General features: G+C 39.5%; 1 protein-coding gene across 1 annotated transcript in view; it reads left to right on the forward strand.

Moving 5' to 3' along the window:
- DNAH10 (dynein axonemal heavy chain 10) overlaps nt 1-18,570 on the forward strand; it is a 49,356-nt gene that overhangs the window by 13,293 nt on the left and 17,493 nt on the right. Inside the window, exons 19-50 of the mRNA XM_058816498.1 lie at nt 29-131; nt 364-542; nt 1,125-1,336; nt 1,634-1,790; nt 2,221-2,454; nt 2,556-2,678; nt 3,461-3,694; nt 4,197-4,420; nt 4,918-5,187; nt 5,274-5,457; nt 5,728-5,862; nt 6,236-6,388; nt 6,958-7,146; nt 7,248-7,394; nt 7,940-8,131; nt 8,288-8,406; nt 8,566-8,724; nt 9,014-9,149; nt 9,260-9,382; nt 9,554-9,688; nt 9,990-10,203; nt 10,448-10,567; nt 11,478-11,623; nt 12,037-12,189; nt 12,480-12,740; nt 13,377-13,549; nt 13,891-13,984; nt 15,027-15,194; nt 15,485-15,673; nt 16,285-16,456; nt 17,303-17,506; nt 18,219-18,299. Of these exons, the coding sequence (XP_058672481.1) occupies nt 29-131; nt 364-542; nt 1,125-1,336; nt 1,634-1,790; nt 2,221-2,454; nt 2,556-2,678; nt 3,461-3,694; nt 4,197-4,420; nt 4,918-5,187; nt 5,274-5,457; nt 5,728-5,862; nt 6,236-6,388; nt 6,958-7,146; nt 7,248-7,394; nt 7,940-8,131; nt 8,288-8,406; nt 8,566-8,724; nt 9,014-9,149; nt 9,260-9,382; nt 9,554-9,688; nt 9,990-10,203; nt 10,448-10,567; nt 11,478-11,623; nt 12,037-12,189; nt 12,480-12,740; nt 13,377-13,549; nt 13,891-13,984; nt 15,027-15,194; nt 15,485-15,673; nt 16,285-16,456; nt 17,303-17,506; nt 18,219-18,299 (5,383 nt within the window). The remainder of the gene's footprint in view (nt 1-28; nt 132-363; nt 543-1,124; nt 1,337-1,633; nt 1,791-2,220; nt 2,455-2,555; nt 2,679-3,460; nt 3,695-4,196; nt 4,421-4,917; nt 5,188-5,273; nt 5,458-5,727; nt 5,863-6,235; nt 6,389-6,957; nt 7,147-7,247; nt 7,395-7,939; nt 8,132-8,287; nt 8,407-8,565; nt 8,725-9,013; nt 9,150-9,259; nt 9,383-9,553; nt 9,689-9,989; nt 10,204-10,447; nt 10,568-11,477; nt 11,624-12,036; nt 12,190-12,479; nt 12,741-13,376; nt 13,550-13,890; nt 13,985-15,026; nt 15,195-15,484; nt 15,674-16,284; nt 16,457-17,302; nt 17,507-18,218; nt 18,300-18,570) is intronic.

An 18,570-nucleotide genomic window follows, 5' to 3' on the forward strand; every position in this document is an offset into this window, starting at 1 on the left:
AGAACTGTTTAAATTATGTTCTTTTTAGGCGACAGAGCAACAAATTGCAGACTACAGCAAAGAGACAGAAGACTTTTTGCAGAAACTCTTGAGTGAGGGGCCTGGTGTTGTTGGAGATGATCTTGATAAAGGTAGATGGACTAATGTGTGTGAAGTGATGTTTTGAAAATATTAGTCTTCAGACAATTCAAACGTTATGTAAAACAAGAAAATTATGCTTTCCTTATTAATATACAAACTCATCAGTTGGGAAAGTGAACATTTCTAGTACTGGAACATTCACAGACTATATGCAAATTCTGTCTTATTTCCCATGACGATCCCTGTCATGATTTATCTGTAAAATTCCCTCTCCTTTCCCAGGACTAGAACTCATGGCTCTGTTTGAAAAAGAATTAGCGAAATTGGAAGAAAGGCAGCGACAGCTGGGCAGTGCTGAGAAACTTCTGGGCATGGCAGGAACAGCGTACCCAGACTTATTAAAAGCACAGCAAGATGCAAAAGCTATGAAGCAGGTCTATGACATTTATGCAGAACAAAAAGTGAGTGTCACACTGAGTCTGCAGGCACACATCCGTGTTCGTGCACAGACACACAGCAAAGATGGGGACTAAAGAAGAGGCTGCATTGCCCCCTGGTTACTGTCAACTCGGAAGCCTTTGCATGAAATAATCTATGCCCTGTGAAATAATTTTAGTATCATTAATGCAGCACTATCAGTGTCTCCTTGGTGGACCAAACACATCCTCTCATCAGATGGGAACAGACTTTCCCCAGCCTCTAATAACTGTTGGATGGCATTTTACTGCACATGGTTCCTGATCAGTTCAGTGAAACTACTTTTGGATATAGGATGTGTACAGGTGACAGTGGGTATCTCAGGCTTTAACTAATTTTTAAGAAGTTTTATTTTTCCAAAATTTAAATGCCCTGTAAAGTATGGTGCTGTTCTCCATATTCCCTTTTTACTATTTGTTATGCAAGTGATTGTGTTTGGCTATGAATCTGTCCTGGACATGAACTTGTCTCTCCCTAAGTTTGTAAAATGTTAATATAATTACGTTTTGGGGGTCAAAACTAAAAGGAATATGTTTTTTTCCCCTTCTTAATGTCCTTGTTTGCAGGCAGCTAAAGAGAAGTGGTCTAAGACACTCTGGATAAACCTCAATGTCAAGGTTCTTCAGGATGGAACCGAAGGATTTCTGAAAGCTGTTCGGAAGCTGCCCAGACAAGTGCGTGGTATGCCAATATGTAAGCAACTGGATAAAAGCTTGAAGTCTTTTCTGAACTCCATTCCTTTGTTGCTTGATTTGAAAAATGAAGCTTTAAGAGAAAGGTTTGTTTTGATTTATTTACATCACCATATATAGAAGTATTTGATGTGTTTTGTTAGAACTTTCAGTTACCATTACTGGGGTCATAGCATGTCCTGGAGCTTGGAAATTTATTTCTGCCTAATGAACTCGTGTAATAACATGAAAGGTGCTGCAATGACTGGGATAATTTATTTATTCAGACTAGTAGTTCTTATTTAAACAGCAGAATTCTAAACATAAGTTCATTGTTATATGTTACAGTTGTTTTTGTTTTTTACTGTATTATGGTGTTAAACTGATGTGTCAATTTAAAACAGGCATTGGGAAGACCTTATGGAGAAAACAGGAACAAGATTTGAAATGAAAACAGAAACATTCACTTTGGAAAATATGTTTGCCATGGAACTTCACAAATACGCCGTGGTTATCAGTGATATAGTTGGAACTGCTATTAAAGAACTTAGCATTGAGAAGGTAATGTACTGAATTATAGAATCAATGTAAAGCTAAGAAGACAAGGATGACAACAATCAGTTTTATTTAAGAGTTTTAGATTAGCATAACTGCAAGTTTGGCCATCTTCAGGGAGCTGCCATGAGCTACATGAGCTGGGATTTACAGCTCTGTTAATGAGCTCCTACTGGCACAGGATCCTTGCAGAATTGGGTTTGGCAGCAGCATATTGGATTTCTGTGATTATACTAAGAAAGTTTGTCCTATGAAAATGGATCTGAAGAAGGATCAACTCTCTTGCTATCCTTCTTTGAAATAGATTGCTTCTTTGTAAACCAGAGTTAGAAAATCTGCAAAAAATTTAGCTGAATTAGCTGTTTCATTTTTTGCTAAGATTATAGGCCTCCAGTTTTGAAGACTGAAATATGCATTTTTTTATGTTCACATGCAGGGACTGAAGGAAATAATAGAAACCTGGGAAAATATGAAATTCCCTGTAGAAGTGTACACCAAAGGCACAGAGACACGAGGCTTTATTCTGGGATCTGTAGAGGAAATTTTAGAGACTCTTGATGACAACAATGTCAATCTTCAGAGTGTTTTGGGCAGTCGCTTTGTGGGTCCTTTTCTTTCAACCGCTCAAAAATGGGAAAAAACTCTGTCATTGATTAGTGAAGTAAGCGAGGTAGGAGGAAAGTGCTGGACTAAATAATTAATGTTTATTATTTACAATCCATATTTTCCATTGTATTTCTGTTTCCTCTGATGGTAGCATTTGATTTGTAGATCTGGATATCAGTTCAGAGAAAATGGATGTACCTGGAGAGCATTTTTGTTGCTCCAGATATCAGAGCACAGCTTCCGGAGGAAGTCAAAATATTTGACCGTGTAGACCAAATGTTTAAACAGGCAAGTAACTGACTTGTGATCAGCATATTTAGTGCATTTTGCTTCCAGTTCCATAGTTACTTATAGTCTTTTGTGACATGTGTAATACTGAGAATGATGTGCTATAATTAATTGAATATGAGATTAGGGAACCCAGGAATTTTCTGGTTTACTTCACATCTGTTATAACCAGCAGACTTCTCCTGATTTAGCTGAGATGGGCAGATGTGAGGTCCTTGGCTGACAGCATGGAGTAGGCAGAATCTCCTTTTCTTTCATTGTTTACAACTTTTTACTTTTACCTTGGTAAGAAGAAGCTTAGATGTGTTCCTATTGATTGAGGACCTATGTAGATGCTAAAAAGGCTTTCCTGCTTCATGCCACTGTTCCCATACTGAACACATATTCCTGGTATGAAAATTGCTTACTTACTTTCCTATGTGCAAAATTGAGAGAGTACTGTGATTTTGAAATAGGATGTTTGATCTGTCCTTGAAGTACCATTGTGTACAGAAGCAGAGTCAGGTATGTGCTTAAGCTGGCCTGATTGGGGATACAGGCTTGTTGGGCTTACACTTGCTTTTATAGTTCTGTCTCCATAAACACACTACCTTCATGTTTTCATACAGCACTGCAGCACCACAAAACCATTTCAAAACCTTTGATTCACTTCTACAAGGACCTGTACTGCTTGTGCTATTTGCATGCTTTGTCATTAATGAAATATAATTTATATAACCTATTGCAGGTTTATTCAACATTTTAATTCAACATTTTCTAAACTCCCCTTTCTCCCTGTATAGATAATGGAAGAAACTGTAAAAGACCCGATAATAAAAAATTGCTGTGAAGTCCCAAATCGTCTATCAGACCTCCACCGTATAAACGATGTGCTGGAGAAATGCCAGAAAAGCTTGAATGAATATTTGGATTCCAAGAGAAATGCTTTCCCCAGATTTTTCTTTATATCTGATGACGAGTTGCTCAGTATCCTTGGCAGCAGCAGTGCACTCTGTGTCCAGGAACACATGATAAAGGTACAATGTCTGGCTTTCCACAGTGCCTTGTGCTTTTAAGTGCTTTGAAAAGTTTAACAGACTGTACTGTACATACTCATAAGTATGCATGAACATTTTTTGCATACAAAGAGAATTCTGGCAGTATCTTGAAGAAGATTCTGAATAACCAGATCAGATCTGATGCACAGTCTCTGCTGCCTCTCACACTGCTTGGTAGCAATTATGGTAGAGGAACATTCAAGATACACCAGAATGATCTATCATTAAAGAACTTTACGCACAGATTGTAGCTCCTTCTAGCTCTTATTTTCTAGGGGGGAAAAAAATCAATGTAATTTGGGCCTGATTATTTGCTTGATATTCTGCAGTTCTGCTGCTGGGCTATACATCAGCATTTATGTTTGATTACTTGGGAGTCAGATCCATTTCTCTGGAGGAGAGCTGGGGTTGCATATGTTTACATTTGGAGGCTTTGTTTCTAAAATGCCTGTGAATTTCTTTGTTGGTACATTTCATTCAGATGTTTGATAATGTAGCCTCGCTGAGGTTCAAGGACGGTGACAATGATGAGAAGATTGCCACAGCCATGATCTCAGCAGAGGGGGAGGTGATGGAGTTCAGGCAGGATGTCCATGCTGTGGGCAGAGTGGAGAACTGGATGACAGTAGTGCTGGAGGAAATGAGACGGAGCAACCGGCGCCTCACCAAGGAAGCCATTTATCGATATTGTGAAGACAGAAGCAGGTGAAACAATCAGTGTCAAGGAACACATAAATAGCTGATGTGTTAATGATATGGAAAAGTTACGGCATAATTTTACAATTCCTGCACATTTTAGTCTGTGTATCTCTATGTGGAGGGATATGAATACATTCACATGCACTATTTTAACCAACCATGAAGAATGCATAATCTCTCATATCTATTTTCCTAAATCTTGAGTTTTATTTTTGGTGTTGTGCGTTCAGTAAGTTTTTCTCACAATGGAAATAAAATTTCCTCTTGGAAATTTTATACCTGGAACAAACAGCTTTTCTATTAGAATATTTCCTAGGCTTTTGAAATCCCCCAGCATACCTTGATAGAATTCTGTGTATCTCTGAAAAGTTTGGCTTGTGTTGTAGCTGCTGCAGGAACAGGAGAAACCTCTTTTTTGTTGTTGTGTTTTTTTTCTTCTTTTGTCATCAGTTACTTAAAATAAATAGTAACTCAGCCTCCCTCACTGTATGTGTTTTCCATAGAGTTGATTGGATGTTGCTCTTCCAAGGCATGATGGTGCTTGCTGCTAATCAAGTGTGGTGGACTTGGGAGGTAGAGGATGTCTTTCGGAAAGTGAAAATGGGAGAAAAGCAGGCAATGAAAATTTATGCTAAAAAAATGCACAAGCAAATAGATGACCTGGTTACCCGCATTATGACGCCCTTGAGCAAAAACGACAGGAAAAAATACAACACTGTTCTCATCATCGACGTGCACGCCAGAGACATCATCGACGTATTCGTCAGAGACAGGTAAGCACCACCTCCAACTCCTGAGCTAACACCAAACCTAGGGGTTGTGCTGCCATCCTCTTGGCTGACGTGAGCTCTGTGTGCAGCATCCTGCAGGCTCAGGAGTTCGAGTGGGAGAGCCAGCTGCGCTTTTACTGGGTGCGCGAGCCGGACGAGCTGATGGTGCGGCAGTGCACCGGCGTCTTCTCCTACGGCTACGAGTACATGGGGCTCAACGGGCGGCTCGTCATCACCCCGCTCACCGACCGCATCTACCTCACCCTCACACAGGTGCACCCTCAGGGACATTGTGCTAGCAAGCCCCTGTTATACTTAGGCACATCCTGTTTTATTGCCTCTTCCTGCTGTCTCCCACTGTGAACGCCAAGATGTTTGGAAATCAGTTGTGATATCCTTCTCACCTCATTGCTGCAAAGACAATGTAGAAGGCATTCACAAAGATTAAAGTTTTTCGTACCCAAGGATTCATTTGTGGTTTTGTTACCAATCTAACATAAATCTAATTCAAGCTGTGCTTTGCTTTTTGGTTTGTCTTCAAAGGCTCTATCAATGTTTTTGGGAGGAGCACCAGCAGGGCCAGCAGGCACAGGGAAGACAGAAACAACCAAGGATCTGGCCAAAGCACTGGGCTTGCTGTGTGTAGTGACAAACTGTGGAGAAGGCATGGACTACAAAGTAAGAGTTAAAGATCTGTGTTCTCTGAAAAAATGCCAATTTCTGCTCTTTATCAGTGCCCAGGATCAGGACATACTCTGAACTTCTACATAAGTATCTCCATTAGAGATACCATGCTGTTTGATAATTAAATTTAGTAAAAAGTGTCAATTTAGAATAAATTTCTGAAGGAATTTCAGGCCCTTTTAAGCAGGGGAGCAATTGCTGTATGTTTTGTGTTTAAGTGTATGATAGGCAATCTGCACTTGGCAAGTAATTATTGCAAGACCAGAGGTTTATCCACCATTAAGTATTTTAGCGTGTTTAGAAGTTTTTTGATGCTGAATGTTTAACATAGTCACTGCTGAGAAGTTTTTCTTGTTGCTCCTTTTAGGCAATGGGTAAAATTTTCTCAGGCCTTGCCCAGTCTGGTGCATGGGGATGCTTTGATGAATTCAATCGCATCGATGCTTCCGTGCTTTCAGTCATTTCTTCCCAGATTCAGACAATCCGAAATGCTTTAATGAATGGGTGGAAAAGATTTCAGGTAAACATTAAAAAAGAGAAGTAATTGTGGAAGGCTAATCTTGGTTTTCAGGGGCAAGATACAGGGTTAGACCCCATCATTAGATCAAAGGGCTGCTGCTTCTGTATTTCGTTTGGGCTGAACATTTCAAACTCCAGAGTATGTACTTTTGGTTTGAAAGATGTTAAATCCTTGCTGATTGCCTAATCCTTTGCCAGGTTGTTCCTTTGTGAAGTGAGATAAAAGTGATCTTAATAGGATAATAGCAAGTAAATGGGGTGATAGTCTAGTAGTAATCAGGAACAGCAGTAATTTAACTTGATGTGGGTTGTGAGGTTTATTTACTGAGGCTTTATTTACTGATGCTTACTGGAATTAAAAAACCTCAGACTGAAAATTTGAGACTTGCGAAATACCTTAAAGAAGGTGCATTAATCCCATTGTTTGTCACGATGACTTTCTAAAGCTAAATATTTTAGCACTTTGTCCTAAGTGGGTGCCCCAGTATTATTGGTTTTCTCTTTGAGCAAATAGTATTTTTTTTTTTAGTTCCTAATTCACATTGTTCTAATGTTTTCTTATGCCTTTAGTTTGAAGGACAGGAGATTTCCCTTGATAGCCGTATTGGCATTTTCATTACAATGAACCCTGGTTATGCTGGCCGGACTGAGCTCCCTGAGTCTGTAAAAGCTCTGTTCAGGCCTGTGGTTGTGATTGTACCAGATCTTCAGCAGATCTGTGAAATAATGCTGTTTTCTGAAGGCTTCCTTACAGCAAAGGTAAGATGATTCTCTTGTTACCCATACCCGCGTACCCACCCATGTTTGCATGGCCAGTAGCAATGTCCACATTTGTGATCAATAATTTCAATCTCAAACAGGTCCTTGCCAAAAAGATGACAGTGCTGTACAAGTTGGCAAGGGAACAGCTTTCTAAACAACATCACTATGATTTTGGACTGCGGGCCCTTAAGTCAGTGTTGGTAATGGCTGGAGAATTGAAAAGAGGATCAGCAGACCTCGATGAGGTAGATTTGCTCCTTAGTTACCCTGGGCATCTAATCTTTTTTTCATTAGAAAGGTAATGTGTTTCCCCATCTGATGTAGTTTGTCTGGTTTGGAAATAAGAACATTGGTGTTATTTGTCTTATTATTTCCCTTTGTTCTTATTGAATTTCGTTGTGCTTTCTGCCATTTCTGCCATTTCTGCTTTCTCCAGTCAAAGTAGGCAAATCTATGGAAAATGAGATATTTTCCTGCTTATTAAGTCCAGGATGGAAATAGCCAGATGAGTGTGTCTGGATGACTAGCAAAAACTGAAGAGTGAGTGCTCCGGCTTGGGGAAGCTGTGGTGTTTGATTAACATGGTAGAAAAAGGCAGTGTATTATTCTTAGTTATTGATACACTTAATCCACATAAAATAACCTCTGTGGTTTCCACTAGGAACTGATGACAAAAAAACAATCTAAAAGCTGCACTGAAATAATTGAGCAATAGTTTTTAAAGTTTTGAAGTACCTCATTTTAGCTAACAAATATTTGGTAAAGATTGATTTTGCTATGTTTTGTCTAGGATGTGGTGCTAATGAGAGCTCTGCGAGATATGAATCTTCCTAAATTTGTGTTTGAAGATGTACCTCTGTTCCTTGGCCTGATCTCTGACCTCTTTCCTGGCCTGGATTGCCCTCGAGTCCGCTACCCTGACCTTAATGATGCTGTAGAACAAGTGCTGGAAGAACGAGGTTATATTGTTCTACCAGACCAGGTATAAAAAATATTAATTGCTTGAGGTTTTGTTGTAAATGTGAAGCTGCAGGTGCATTGCTGCACCCTGGAGTGGCTCCAGAAAAATTTATCTGATATGGACCTGCTGCTAGCCTTAACCACAGAGATATGACATGGATCCATGTTTATTTTTCAGGTCGATAAAGTAATTCAGATGTATGAGACAATGTTAACTCGTCACACTACAATGGTGGTTGGACCTACTGGAGGTGGCAAGACAGTTGTTATTAAAACCTTGTGCCAGGCCCAAAACAAGTGAGTGTAGAATGTAAACCAGGCTGTAAAATGGCACAGTCTGTATTAGTCAACCCTGTCCAGCCATGAGAGGATCAACAGCTGCCTAGGGTATTTGCTTGGGTTAGCATGAGATGATAGTGTGACATTGTACTGTTGCTTTTCTTGCTGTGTCTTTAGGCTGGGATTATTGACAAAGCTTTACACACTGAACCCTAAAGCTATGAGTGTGATTGAGCTGTATGGGATCCTTGACCCTGTCTCACGAGACTGGACAGATGGAGTCCTGTCTAACATTTTTCGGGATATCAACAGACCCACTGAGAAGAAAGAGCGAAGGTAGGCAGCTAGAAATCATAATGATGGTTTTGAGATAATGGGGTTTACATAAGTTAAAAAAAAATCGATATGGCACTATTTAAAAAAAAAAAGCTAAATAAATAGAAAGTGTCCAGGGCTCTTTCTGTCTCCTGTGAGTTCCTAGTCTCAGTGAAACGATGCAATTATAAAAAATGAATGGTAGACTTCAAAAACCTGACTGACAAAGGCACCATTGTTGACACTTTTGAATTCAGAAATATGTTAGGAAAATCAGAGATCAGTCAGTGCCCATGGCTCTTGTACACAGGTACATTCTCTTTGATGGAGATGTGGATGCTCTCTGGGTTGAAAACATGAATTCTGTCATGGATGACAACAAGTTACTGACCCTGGCAAATGGGGAGCGGATTAGGCTTCAGGCACACTGTGCTTTGTTGTTTGAGGTAAGAAATGACTGTACCATTCAATACACAGGAAGGGTTAGATACAGATGGTGCTTCAAGGCCTGAAAAGCAGTTAAAGTTTACCATTCTCTTGCGTGATTCTTTTTTAGGTTGGGGACTTACAGTATGCATCTCCTGCCACAGTATCCCGCTGCGGAATGGTCTTTGTAGATCCTAAAAATCTGAGATATGAGCCCTACTGGCAGAAGTGGGTCAAAAAAAGAGAAAATGAGGTGGGAATTTCTGCATTTGTTCAGAATACTTGTCTTGAACAGTATAGACAGTCTTTGGTAGAATTGCTTCCTTCAAGAACAATCATATCTGGTCAGCCAGGTATTGATGGGAAGCTCTGCTGTCAATGTTTTTCTTTCCAGCTGAATTATTGTCTTTTTTGTGTTCCTTAGGAAGAGAAAGTGGAATTGGATAATCTTTTTCAGAAGTACGTGCCTTACCTTATTGATATGATTATAGAGGGAATTGTGAATGGCAAACAGGAACGAAAGCTGAAGACCATTATTCCTCAAACAGATTTAAATATGGTAAGAAACAGAGAATAAAGATTGAACACATTTAACTAAAAAGAAAACAGAATGATGGAAAAAGTGCAACCTTCCCAAAGAAAGAACAGGAGGAGAGTGCTGAAATGCCAGTTTCCTACTGATGAGCACACAGAGACACCAAACCAATCAGCACATAACAATGCTCTTCTACTCAACTTAATACATACAGCAGTAGATCCATTTATAAGAACAAAAGACCAGCAATCAGCTGAAAACATATTAAGAGTTTTCATGCATCTAAAGGCCAATTTTCTTTACAGCTTTGTCCTTTTTCCAACAGATTGTGCAGTTAACTGTGATGCTGGATGTCCTACTTGAACAGCCTGAAAATCCTAATGTTCTGGAGTGTTTTTTCTTGGAAGCTTTGTATTGCTCCTTAGGTGCTTCTCTTCTTGATGCTGGGAGAATTAAATTTGATGAAAACGTTAAACATATTTCCTGCATGAATGTTATTCACACTGAGGGTGTCCTGGCTAAGCCAGGGGAGCTGCCAGGTAGGATCTTGTCATAATTTAATCTGAATGCCATTCATTGTAATAGAAAAGTGATAGTTTTCATGAAGGTGCTAGAGTAGAGGAATTTTGGCTGATGACTTAATGAGTTAAATGACTTGTAAATAGAACAAAGTGTTGCCCAACTTGGTCTATAATCTTACCCTTCATTTTCATCTCAATCAGAATGTTTTCTTAGGAAATATTTCAGTGTCCTAAAAACTTGCAGTTGCTTAATGGTTTGCAGGTCAGCTGCCAACTTTGTATGACTTCCATTTTGATGGATCTCAAAAAATGTGGGTACCTTGGATGCAACTTGTTCCTGAATATATTCATAATCCTGAAATGAAGTTTCTTGACATTCTAGGTGAGTATAAGATAAAATACAGCAATGATGTGCTTTTAATTCATAATGTGCCACCACTGAGTGCATGGCAACTTAACATGAGACATCCCTTTTCTGTACTGAAGGTCATCTGCTCAGGTTCAGTTTTTGTGATGGCACAAATCAGTTTCTTTAAAGTTCTTTTCAAAGTCGTTTAGCAGTCATTTGTGAGCATTTGTGTAATGAAAAAGTGAGGAAAGGATAAAAGCAGTTTCAGTCAATGAAGGTTCTTTAGGAGCTAATAATGCCTTTTAAAAGCTGGAATAGCAGAAGATTCACAGTTTGCTATACCAGAAATTCTAGGAAAATATCAGCTTGTAGTTTGGGTATTCAGTAGATAAAAATTGCATTCTTAGGGCTGCTATTGGTTGTTACTTGAAACATTGCCTAATGATGCTTTTCATAGTTAGAGACACATTTGGGCACATTAATATACAGTGATACTCCAGCAAGCACAGGTTAACTTCACTGACACAAGAGATAAATTTATAATCTCTGAAGTTGCTCCAAATGCAGGCAATTCACATAGGAAAAAATTCATCTCTGTAGAGTTCTGGGAAAATGCTTATGATCCAAATAAATCCTGATTATATCCTTGAAATAGGGATTAAATGGAGCTTAACCAAACCATGGCCCTCCTATATGAAAGATAACTTCTTTTTTAGTCTATATATATGGAAGAAAATATCTCAATGACAAAGACTGAAAAGAGATGGTTAAGCAATAAAAATTTTCCTTCAGCATTGTTAGTGAATTGATAATTCATTTTATGTCTTTGTGCAACTGGATCTTAATACCTTGAGAGTGTGTTCCAGCACTGTTCTATAAATCTAAATCCCCCAGCTGTAGTGCATTTTCATTTAGGCAAGGATTGTGTTCTGCTCTTTTCCAGTGCCCACAGTGGATACCACCCGCACTGCTTGGTTACTGGGACAGATGGTCAAAGCGAAACGCCCCGTTGTTCTTGTAGGTGAATCGGGTACATCTAAGACAGCAACCACACAGAACTTCCTAAGCAATCTGGACAAGGACGTTAATGTATGTGTGAGGCATTTTGCCCTGTTTGTAAAGCTGCATTTCCATTCTTTGCCCTTGTGTAAAATTTGCATTGTGAAGCCTGAGTCTGTGGGTTGCAATATTGACTTGGGTAATGTGACTGCACACTCCAGACCCCAAGTGTGTGACTGATTTGAAAATCATTCAAGATCAAAGATGTTTTGTCCTCTTTTACCTTGTACAGACTCAATTATATAAAGTAAAAATTTCTTGTCAAAGTGCTAATGATGGGCTTACTTTTCTTTGTCACATGTAATTCAAGTGAGTAGTGGACCTGAGCAGCATTTCCTCTATGTCTGACAGCTAATATAAAAAATATTTTTGAATGCTCCAGTAAAAATAAAAACCAACAAAACAGGTTAGAGTCCATTCTTATAATCTCCTCCTGTTTGCAGCTGGTGCTGGTAATTAACTTCTCTTCTCGTACAACATCCCTGGACATTCAGAGAAACCTGGAGACAAATGTAGAAAAACGAACTAAAGACACTTTTGGCCCTCCCATGGGAAAACGTCTCCTTGTGTTCATGGATGATATGAATATGCCAAAGGTAAGATGTCAATATTTTTTCCAGGTAGTATAGAAACATTTGGGGTGGTACTGACATGGTCCCTGCAATCACAAATCCAGTGTGCATTTAGTTTATCTCAGAGAAGAGGCACTTTTCCTAGAGGAGACATTAGGATGAGTGTTCACAATCAGTGCCAGAGCTTTACAAAGTGTCCCTTGGTCCCTGTAATGTTCTCCTGAGTATGGAAACCAGTATTCCCACAATAAAGCAGTAATTGGTGAGCTGTTGTACTGTGCTTTGATGTATCCTGACTCGTGTGTATGCTGCAGGTTGATGAGTATGGCACACAACAGCCCATTGCCCTGCTGAAGCTGCTGCTGGAGAAAGGTTTCATGTACGATCGTGGTAAAGAGATGAACATTAAATTTCTTCGAGACCTGGGTTTTGTTGCTGCCATGGGCAAAGCTGGAGGAGGTCGGAATGAAGTTGACCCTCGGTTCATGTCACTCTTCAGTGTTTTTAACATCCCTTTTCCTTCTGAGCAATCACTGAATTTGATCTACTTGTCCATCCTGAAAGGCCACACTGCGGTAATTTCACTGTTTTTAAAGGATTGCTCAACAGGTGTATTATTTTTAAATAGACATTTATTTCTGTGTTGTTGCAAGATCTGAAATCTTTGTTACCTTTTTTTTTTGTACCTAGAACCTCACATAAACCTTTCTTTTCCTCTTCTTTCTCAATGGATTTTTCATTGCTTGGATAAGTTCTTGTGTGATATGTATACATTCAAGCCAGCATATAATTTATAAACCTGGGACTTTTCATTTGCTGAAATGTGTGAATGACTTGGTTACAGTTCCTTTAAGCAAATGCACAAAGATCTGAAAATTTTTTCCTGAATGAGTGTGAAAATGTAATATAATGCAACAGACTGCATTGCTGGCAAGGTACCTGCAATATTAGATAAGAAAAGAGGAGTTTAATTATTCTGCTGTAGAAATCTTGTAGGAATTCCAGTCACTGAGTTTGATGTTATCTTGAGCACTCAGAAGGTTCCAAAGTGAGGATGGAGCCTGCCCTAAACATTTAACTGCAGAATATTCATACTACAGAGAATTGTTGAACCAAACAGGTTTAAAAGCTGGAAAGCAGATTATGTTTAATATTGTTGAATTCTGTCTGGGCAGTCTCATGAAAACACCTCTTCTTTCTCATGTTTGCAGAACTTTAATGAGTCCATATCAGCCATTTCTGACAAGATTACTCAGTGTACTTTGGAACTTTATAAAATGATCGTTACTGACCTGCCGCCTACTCCTTCCAAATTCCATTACATTTTTAACCTGCGGGATCTCTCCAGGGTCTATAATGGACTTGTTCTTACAGATGCAGAAAGGTAAGAATGGAAAAATTGTCATTAGTGGTCCCACACCTATTTTCTTTTTGGTGAGTCTGAATGAAATTGAGGTCATTTGGTACAGGAAATCAGTCACATTTGGTCACTTTTCATCAAACCACAGTGAGAAATAGAACATCCTAAATTGTGACCTTACTCTCTATGCCAAACACTGATGCATGATTCTCTCTTAAATAAGATACCAGAGGTAAAAATGCAAAAGAACTAAATCATAAAGAGTAAAAAGGTAAGTTCAGAATTTGGTCCTTGTTATTAACCATATGGCCTTAGGAATCATGTCAGCTCATTTGGTGCAGTCTGATATTTTGATGTTATTTCAGGTTTCACACAGCGACCCAGATGGTGAGAGTTTGGAGAAACGAGTGCCTGAGGGTTTTCCATGACAGGCTGATTAATGAGGCAGACAAAGAATTGGTGAGTAATTTCTTTCAGTTTTTTAGTAGTCACTGACTATTATTATGGCAATTAATTTGCAACAGCAACACTGCCAAGCGTTGGGCTCGGGTCTTGCTGTCTGACTGCAGATTTGTGTAAGCAATATGTTGCTCATTAAATTAAAGCATGGCCTATGGAAGATTTTTTCCTAAAACAATGTGGGCAGACTAAGAAAGCAGATCTGCTGAAGGAATGGAAAGTATCACTTGGTTTGCCTGTCCAGGAAAATTGATTAGCAGAAGTACAGGTGACAGAGTGTGAAAGAAGTACAGGAGAAAACTCAGGAAATCACTTCAAGTCAGTATTTTCCTTCAGGAAGGATTGTACCAGAATGTCACTGTACAATCAAGTACTAAAAATTATAAAAGCCAAATTATTACACAGTGAATTCAGTTCTGGCTGTTGTGCAAATTGGAAAATGCTTCAAATTATATCTTTAAACACAGAAGAGAACAGTGTCAATTTTAAACCTCGAGATTTAGGAGAGAAATTGAGATAAAGTCTACTCATCTATAAGCAACCTGCTTTGCTTTGGAAGTTGCTTAGATTAAAAGAGGTAGGCCAAGAAGGCTTCAGATTTTTCTAGTTAAAACTTTCTCCTCTAAAATACAAAGATACATCTCCAGCTCAATTTTCACAATGCAGAATATTAATGCAGACTTTGAAACTTTGTGAGAGATCTTTCTGATGAGACATCTATGAATGATGAAAAGGGAAGTTTATTAATATACTGTTTACATCAATATATGAGAAGGTGTTTTATTTAACAGATTTCTCCCTTTTTGTTTTGATGTCGTACAGTTGATTGGCTTGAACCATTCTTGAACTGCCTATTAGATAATTTTAATTAAACATAGAATACAGAAGGGGGCTGTAATCTTTGGATCTTCTAGTGACATAAATATCACCTTGAAATAAATCAGAGTTTGAGCAAGAATCTGAATTATCACCTTTCTAAGTATGACTGGATTCACAATGAGATGCTTTGTTGTGTTGCCTGACTCATTTCATGTCTGTGAAGGTACAAGGCCATATAAGATCCTTGGTTGAAGAGCATTTTGCCGATCACTTGGAGCACGTCATGAGGGATCCCATTCTTTTTGGAGATTTCAGAACAGCACTGAATGAGGCAGAACCTCGTTTTTATGAAGATATCCAAGATTATGAATTAGCAAAAGCTCTCTTTAAGGTAGAGTGCATCAGCTGGGAACTGTGCCTGAGGAACGGGCAGGAGCCTGCCTCAAACTGCAGGAAATCTGTTCTCTTCTGTGTGCACACAGAACTTTATGTGCTTCAATGCCCATTTGGGATTTGCAGTGATGAAAACTGAGGATCAGCTACAGAGTCAGCAGTGTTTTCCAATAGTTCATTTTCCCTGAGGAATGGGAAAGGAATAATGCTGCTGAATGAGCTATTTTCTTAATGTTATTAATTGTTTCATTGGTCTCCTAGTAACATTCTGTTTTCCTTTCTCTGAAGGAAATTTTGGATGACTACAACGAGTACCATATTAAAATGAATCTGGTTCTTTTTGATGATGCTCTGGAGCATTTAATCCGTATCCATCGCATCATCCGCATGGACCGCGGGCACGCCCTGCTCATCGGGGTGGGAGGCTCAGGAAAGCAGTCCCTGACCAAACTGGCTGCTCACACTGCTGGATGTGAGGTTAGTGACCCTGGGTCTTGGCTGGGAAAAGAGACAAGGAAAGTAGAACTGTGATTGGGATTAAACTGGGGATGGGAGTGAGTCAGTCAGTCAAGACAAGATCAGGCTGGCAGCTCTTCCCTGTGGAAAGAAACCCAGGTGAGGTGATTGCCAGGAAGTCCAAGGTGATGACTGTGTGTGATCTGGGCAGGAAGCTGTCAGTGCCTGAATCTGGGTTTTGGCACTGGGGAAGGAAAACAAGGATGGGTTTGGTGATGAGCAATTAATTGTCCCTAACTACTGCTGTTGATGCTTAAATGTGTTACAGCAGCACTCCAGTGCTGCTTGAGGAGCCCTGTTGTGATTGATACTGTATTATTTCAGAGGAAATGTTCCTCTCAGAGGCATTTTACTTAAAAAGGTTTGGAAGGTAAGAACAAAAAAGGAGCATGAACACAAAGCAATTTTGAAAATGCAATCCGCAGGGTTGTACAAATGCACAATTTTATTGATACTTAAACATTTACTGATGACTGGGGCCAAACCAACCCCCTTGGGTCTAAGTAGAATTCAGAGTTGCCATCATGTCTTGGGTCCATCTGTGTCTTCTCAGTGTATGTTTTCATCCTTAGGTATTTGAGATCATCTTGAGCCGAGGATATGGACAAAATAATTTCCGAGAGGATTTGAAAATTTTGTATGAGAAGTTGGGTATCTACGACAAGTCAGTGGTCTTCTTGTTCACTGATGGCCATGTGGCAGAAGAGAGTTTCCTGGAGCTCATCAACAACATGCTGACTTCAGGTGCCACTGGCAGCCTCTCTGCTTGTACCCTTGATACAACTATTACTGGTTTACCCTGTGTCCTCTGCTGCTTTCGTTGGTTACACTTTTCAGTACTACCTGAAATGATCTTGGCCTTAACAATGGCTTTCTGGAATCTTCTTACAGTCATTTTTGTGTCTGGAGAGGTTATAGGGTTCATTCATGCTGGTGATGATGCTGCAGGAGTCTCAGATTTCTTCCAAGACTGAGGGAAACTTCAGGTGCATTTGGCCACAAACCCACCTGTTGTCCAATTGGCTTTTGAATAGCATTCACCTGAACTGCAGCAACTGTTCATATGTATATTCATGTATATATGTCCTGAAATGTAGTTTGGTATCTTCTAGCAAATGAAGCAGCTGGAAATGAGCAGCAGCTGGCACTGTGTGACCGCCCTCTCTATAGAAGTTCCTCCACAGTCTGATATGAGAACAGATGAGTTAATTGTATCCCTTGTCTTGTTCTAGTTTTCCCTGTCCCTGGTCTGTCATTAGGTTACTTTGCCACAAGATTGAGAGAACAAAAATGTGAGCTGATGGTTCACAGACATGAATGAAGATTTTCTTTGCAAAGTCCTGTGACATTTTGTATATATTGCTAAAGCCCAAACAAAAATGAATTAATTACTCCTCTAAATCCCAAGTATGACCTATTTTCTATGGGGAGGAGGAGAAGCATAGAGAGATGAATTGGTTCATTCAAAACTACTCAGAATCATTTTTGCAGAACTAGATTAAAATTGGTTTCTCATCTGCCCTATTCCCAGCCATATGGTTTCCTCTTACTGGTGGTTCTCACTAGCATTCTTCTGTCCTTATGTTACAGGAATGGTGCCAGCCCTTTATGCAGACGATGAAAAAGACACCATACTAACTCAGATTGGAGATGAAGCTGCTAAGGCTGGCATGGGCCCAGCTAAAGAGAGTATCTGGCAGTATTTTGTAAGCAAATGTGCAAGCAACCTTCACATTGTCCTGGGAATGTCCCCAGTTGGGGAGGACCTGAGAACGTGGTGCAGAAATTTCCCAGGTATCATCTGTACACACTGCTTAGTCCCTTCCCTGTGAAACACAGATTTACAGGCAAGAGAAAAATCTCCTGTGGACACTGAGTCTGGCAGCTGAAACTTAGCAGAGCAGGTTTCATGATTAAGGGCTTGCATTGCATGTTTTTTTTCCAGTTAATTACCACATATCAGTGAACAATATTGATTAGCATTTATCACATCAGTTCATTTTCCAGTTGAACAGCTAGAAATCAATTGGTCATCCTCACTGAACTGGAAATACACAGCCTTTGTCTGCAGCCTCTTTTCTGTAGCTTACAGCAGAAAGTGTGGTGTTAAATCATGAAACTAGGATGGTGGGAAGAGAAAGCTTTTGTTCCAAAGCCTGGCAGATGCTGCAGGTGGCTGAAAGGAGTCCTGGGAAACAGGAGAGACTCGTGAAAGATGGGTCCAGGTGGGAATGCTAAACCAGGCCCTACAATACATTATTGCAGCTCTGCACTGTGTCCTGTAGAGCCTAAGGAATGGTACAGTGGGGTCAGCAGGACAGAAGGGCAAAGCTCATCATTTACTGTCAAAATCAAAGTATGGATTTTGTGGTAAATTCTGTTTCTAAGAAAGAGACAAGACTAATTTGCAAATTTTTGCTGTAAATAAAGTTAGAGGATTGCCTATCTGATTAGGGCTTAGTTTTACGACAAAATTTTTCAAATAACACTGTCCTTTTATTTTAAGGTCTTGTCAACAACACTGGTATTGACTGGTTCTTGCCCTGGCCTGCCCAGGCCTTGTCTGCAGTTGCACAATCCTTCCTGGGTATGTAACATGTCAGTATTTCAACCCATTAACCCTTGGCATAGCCTAAGAAATATATTCTTTACTTTGCAATTATTGTACTTTTCAGAAGTTCATTTCCTATTGTGCTTGTTACCTTGAGTCTAAATGGGTAATGCAAAAGCCCAGTCAAAAAATGTCACTGCATTTAGAAATGTCACTGTATTAAGAAATGGTAGTGTCTTAATCAAATAGATTTTAAAATATTTAAATATTTAACACTTCAATCTATGATAACATTCAAGTTCCAAAC

The sequence above is a fragment of the Ammospiza caudacuta genome, chromosome 18, assembly GCF_027887145.1.
Source record: "Ammospiza caudacuta isolate bAmmCau1 chromosome 18, bAmmCau1.pri, whole genome shotgun sequence".
Taxonomy (NCBI): domain Eukaryota; kingdom Metazoa; phylum Chordata; class Aves; order Passeriformes; family Passerellidae; genus Ammospiza; species Ammospiza caudacuta.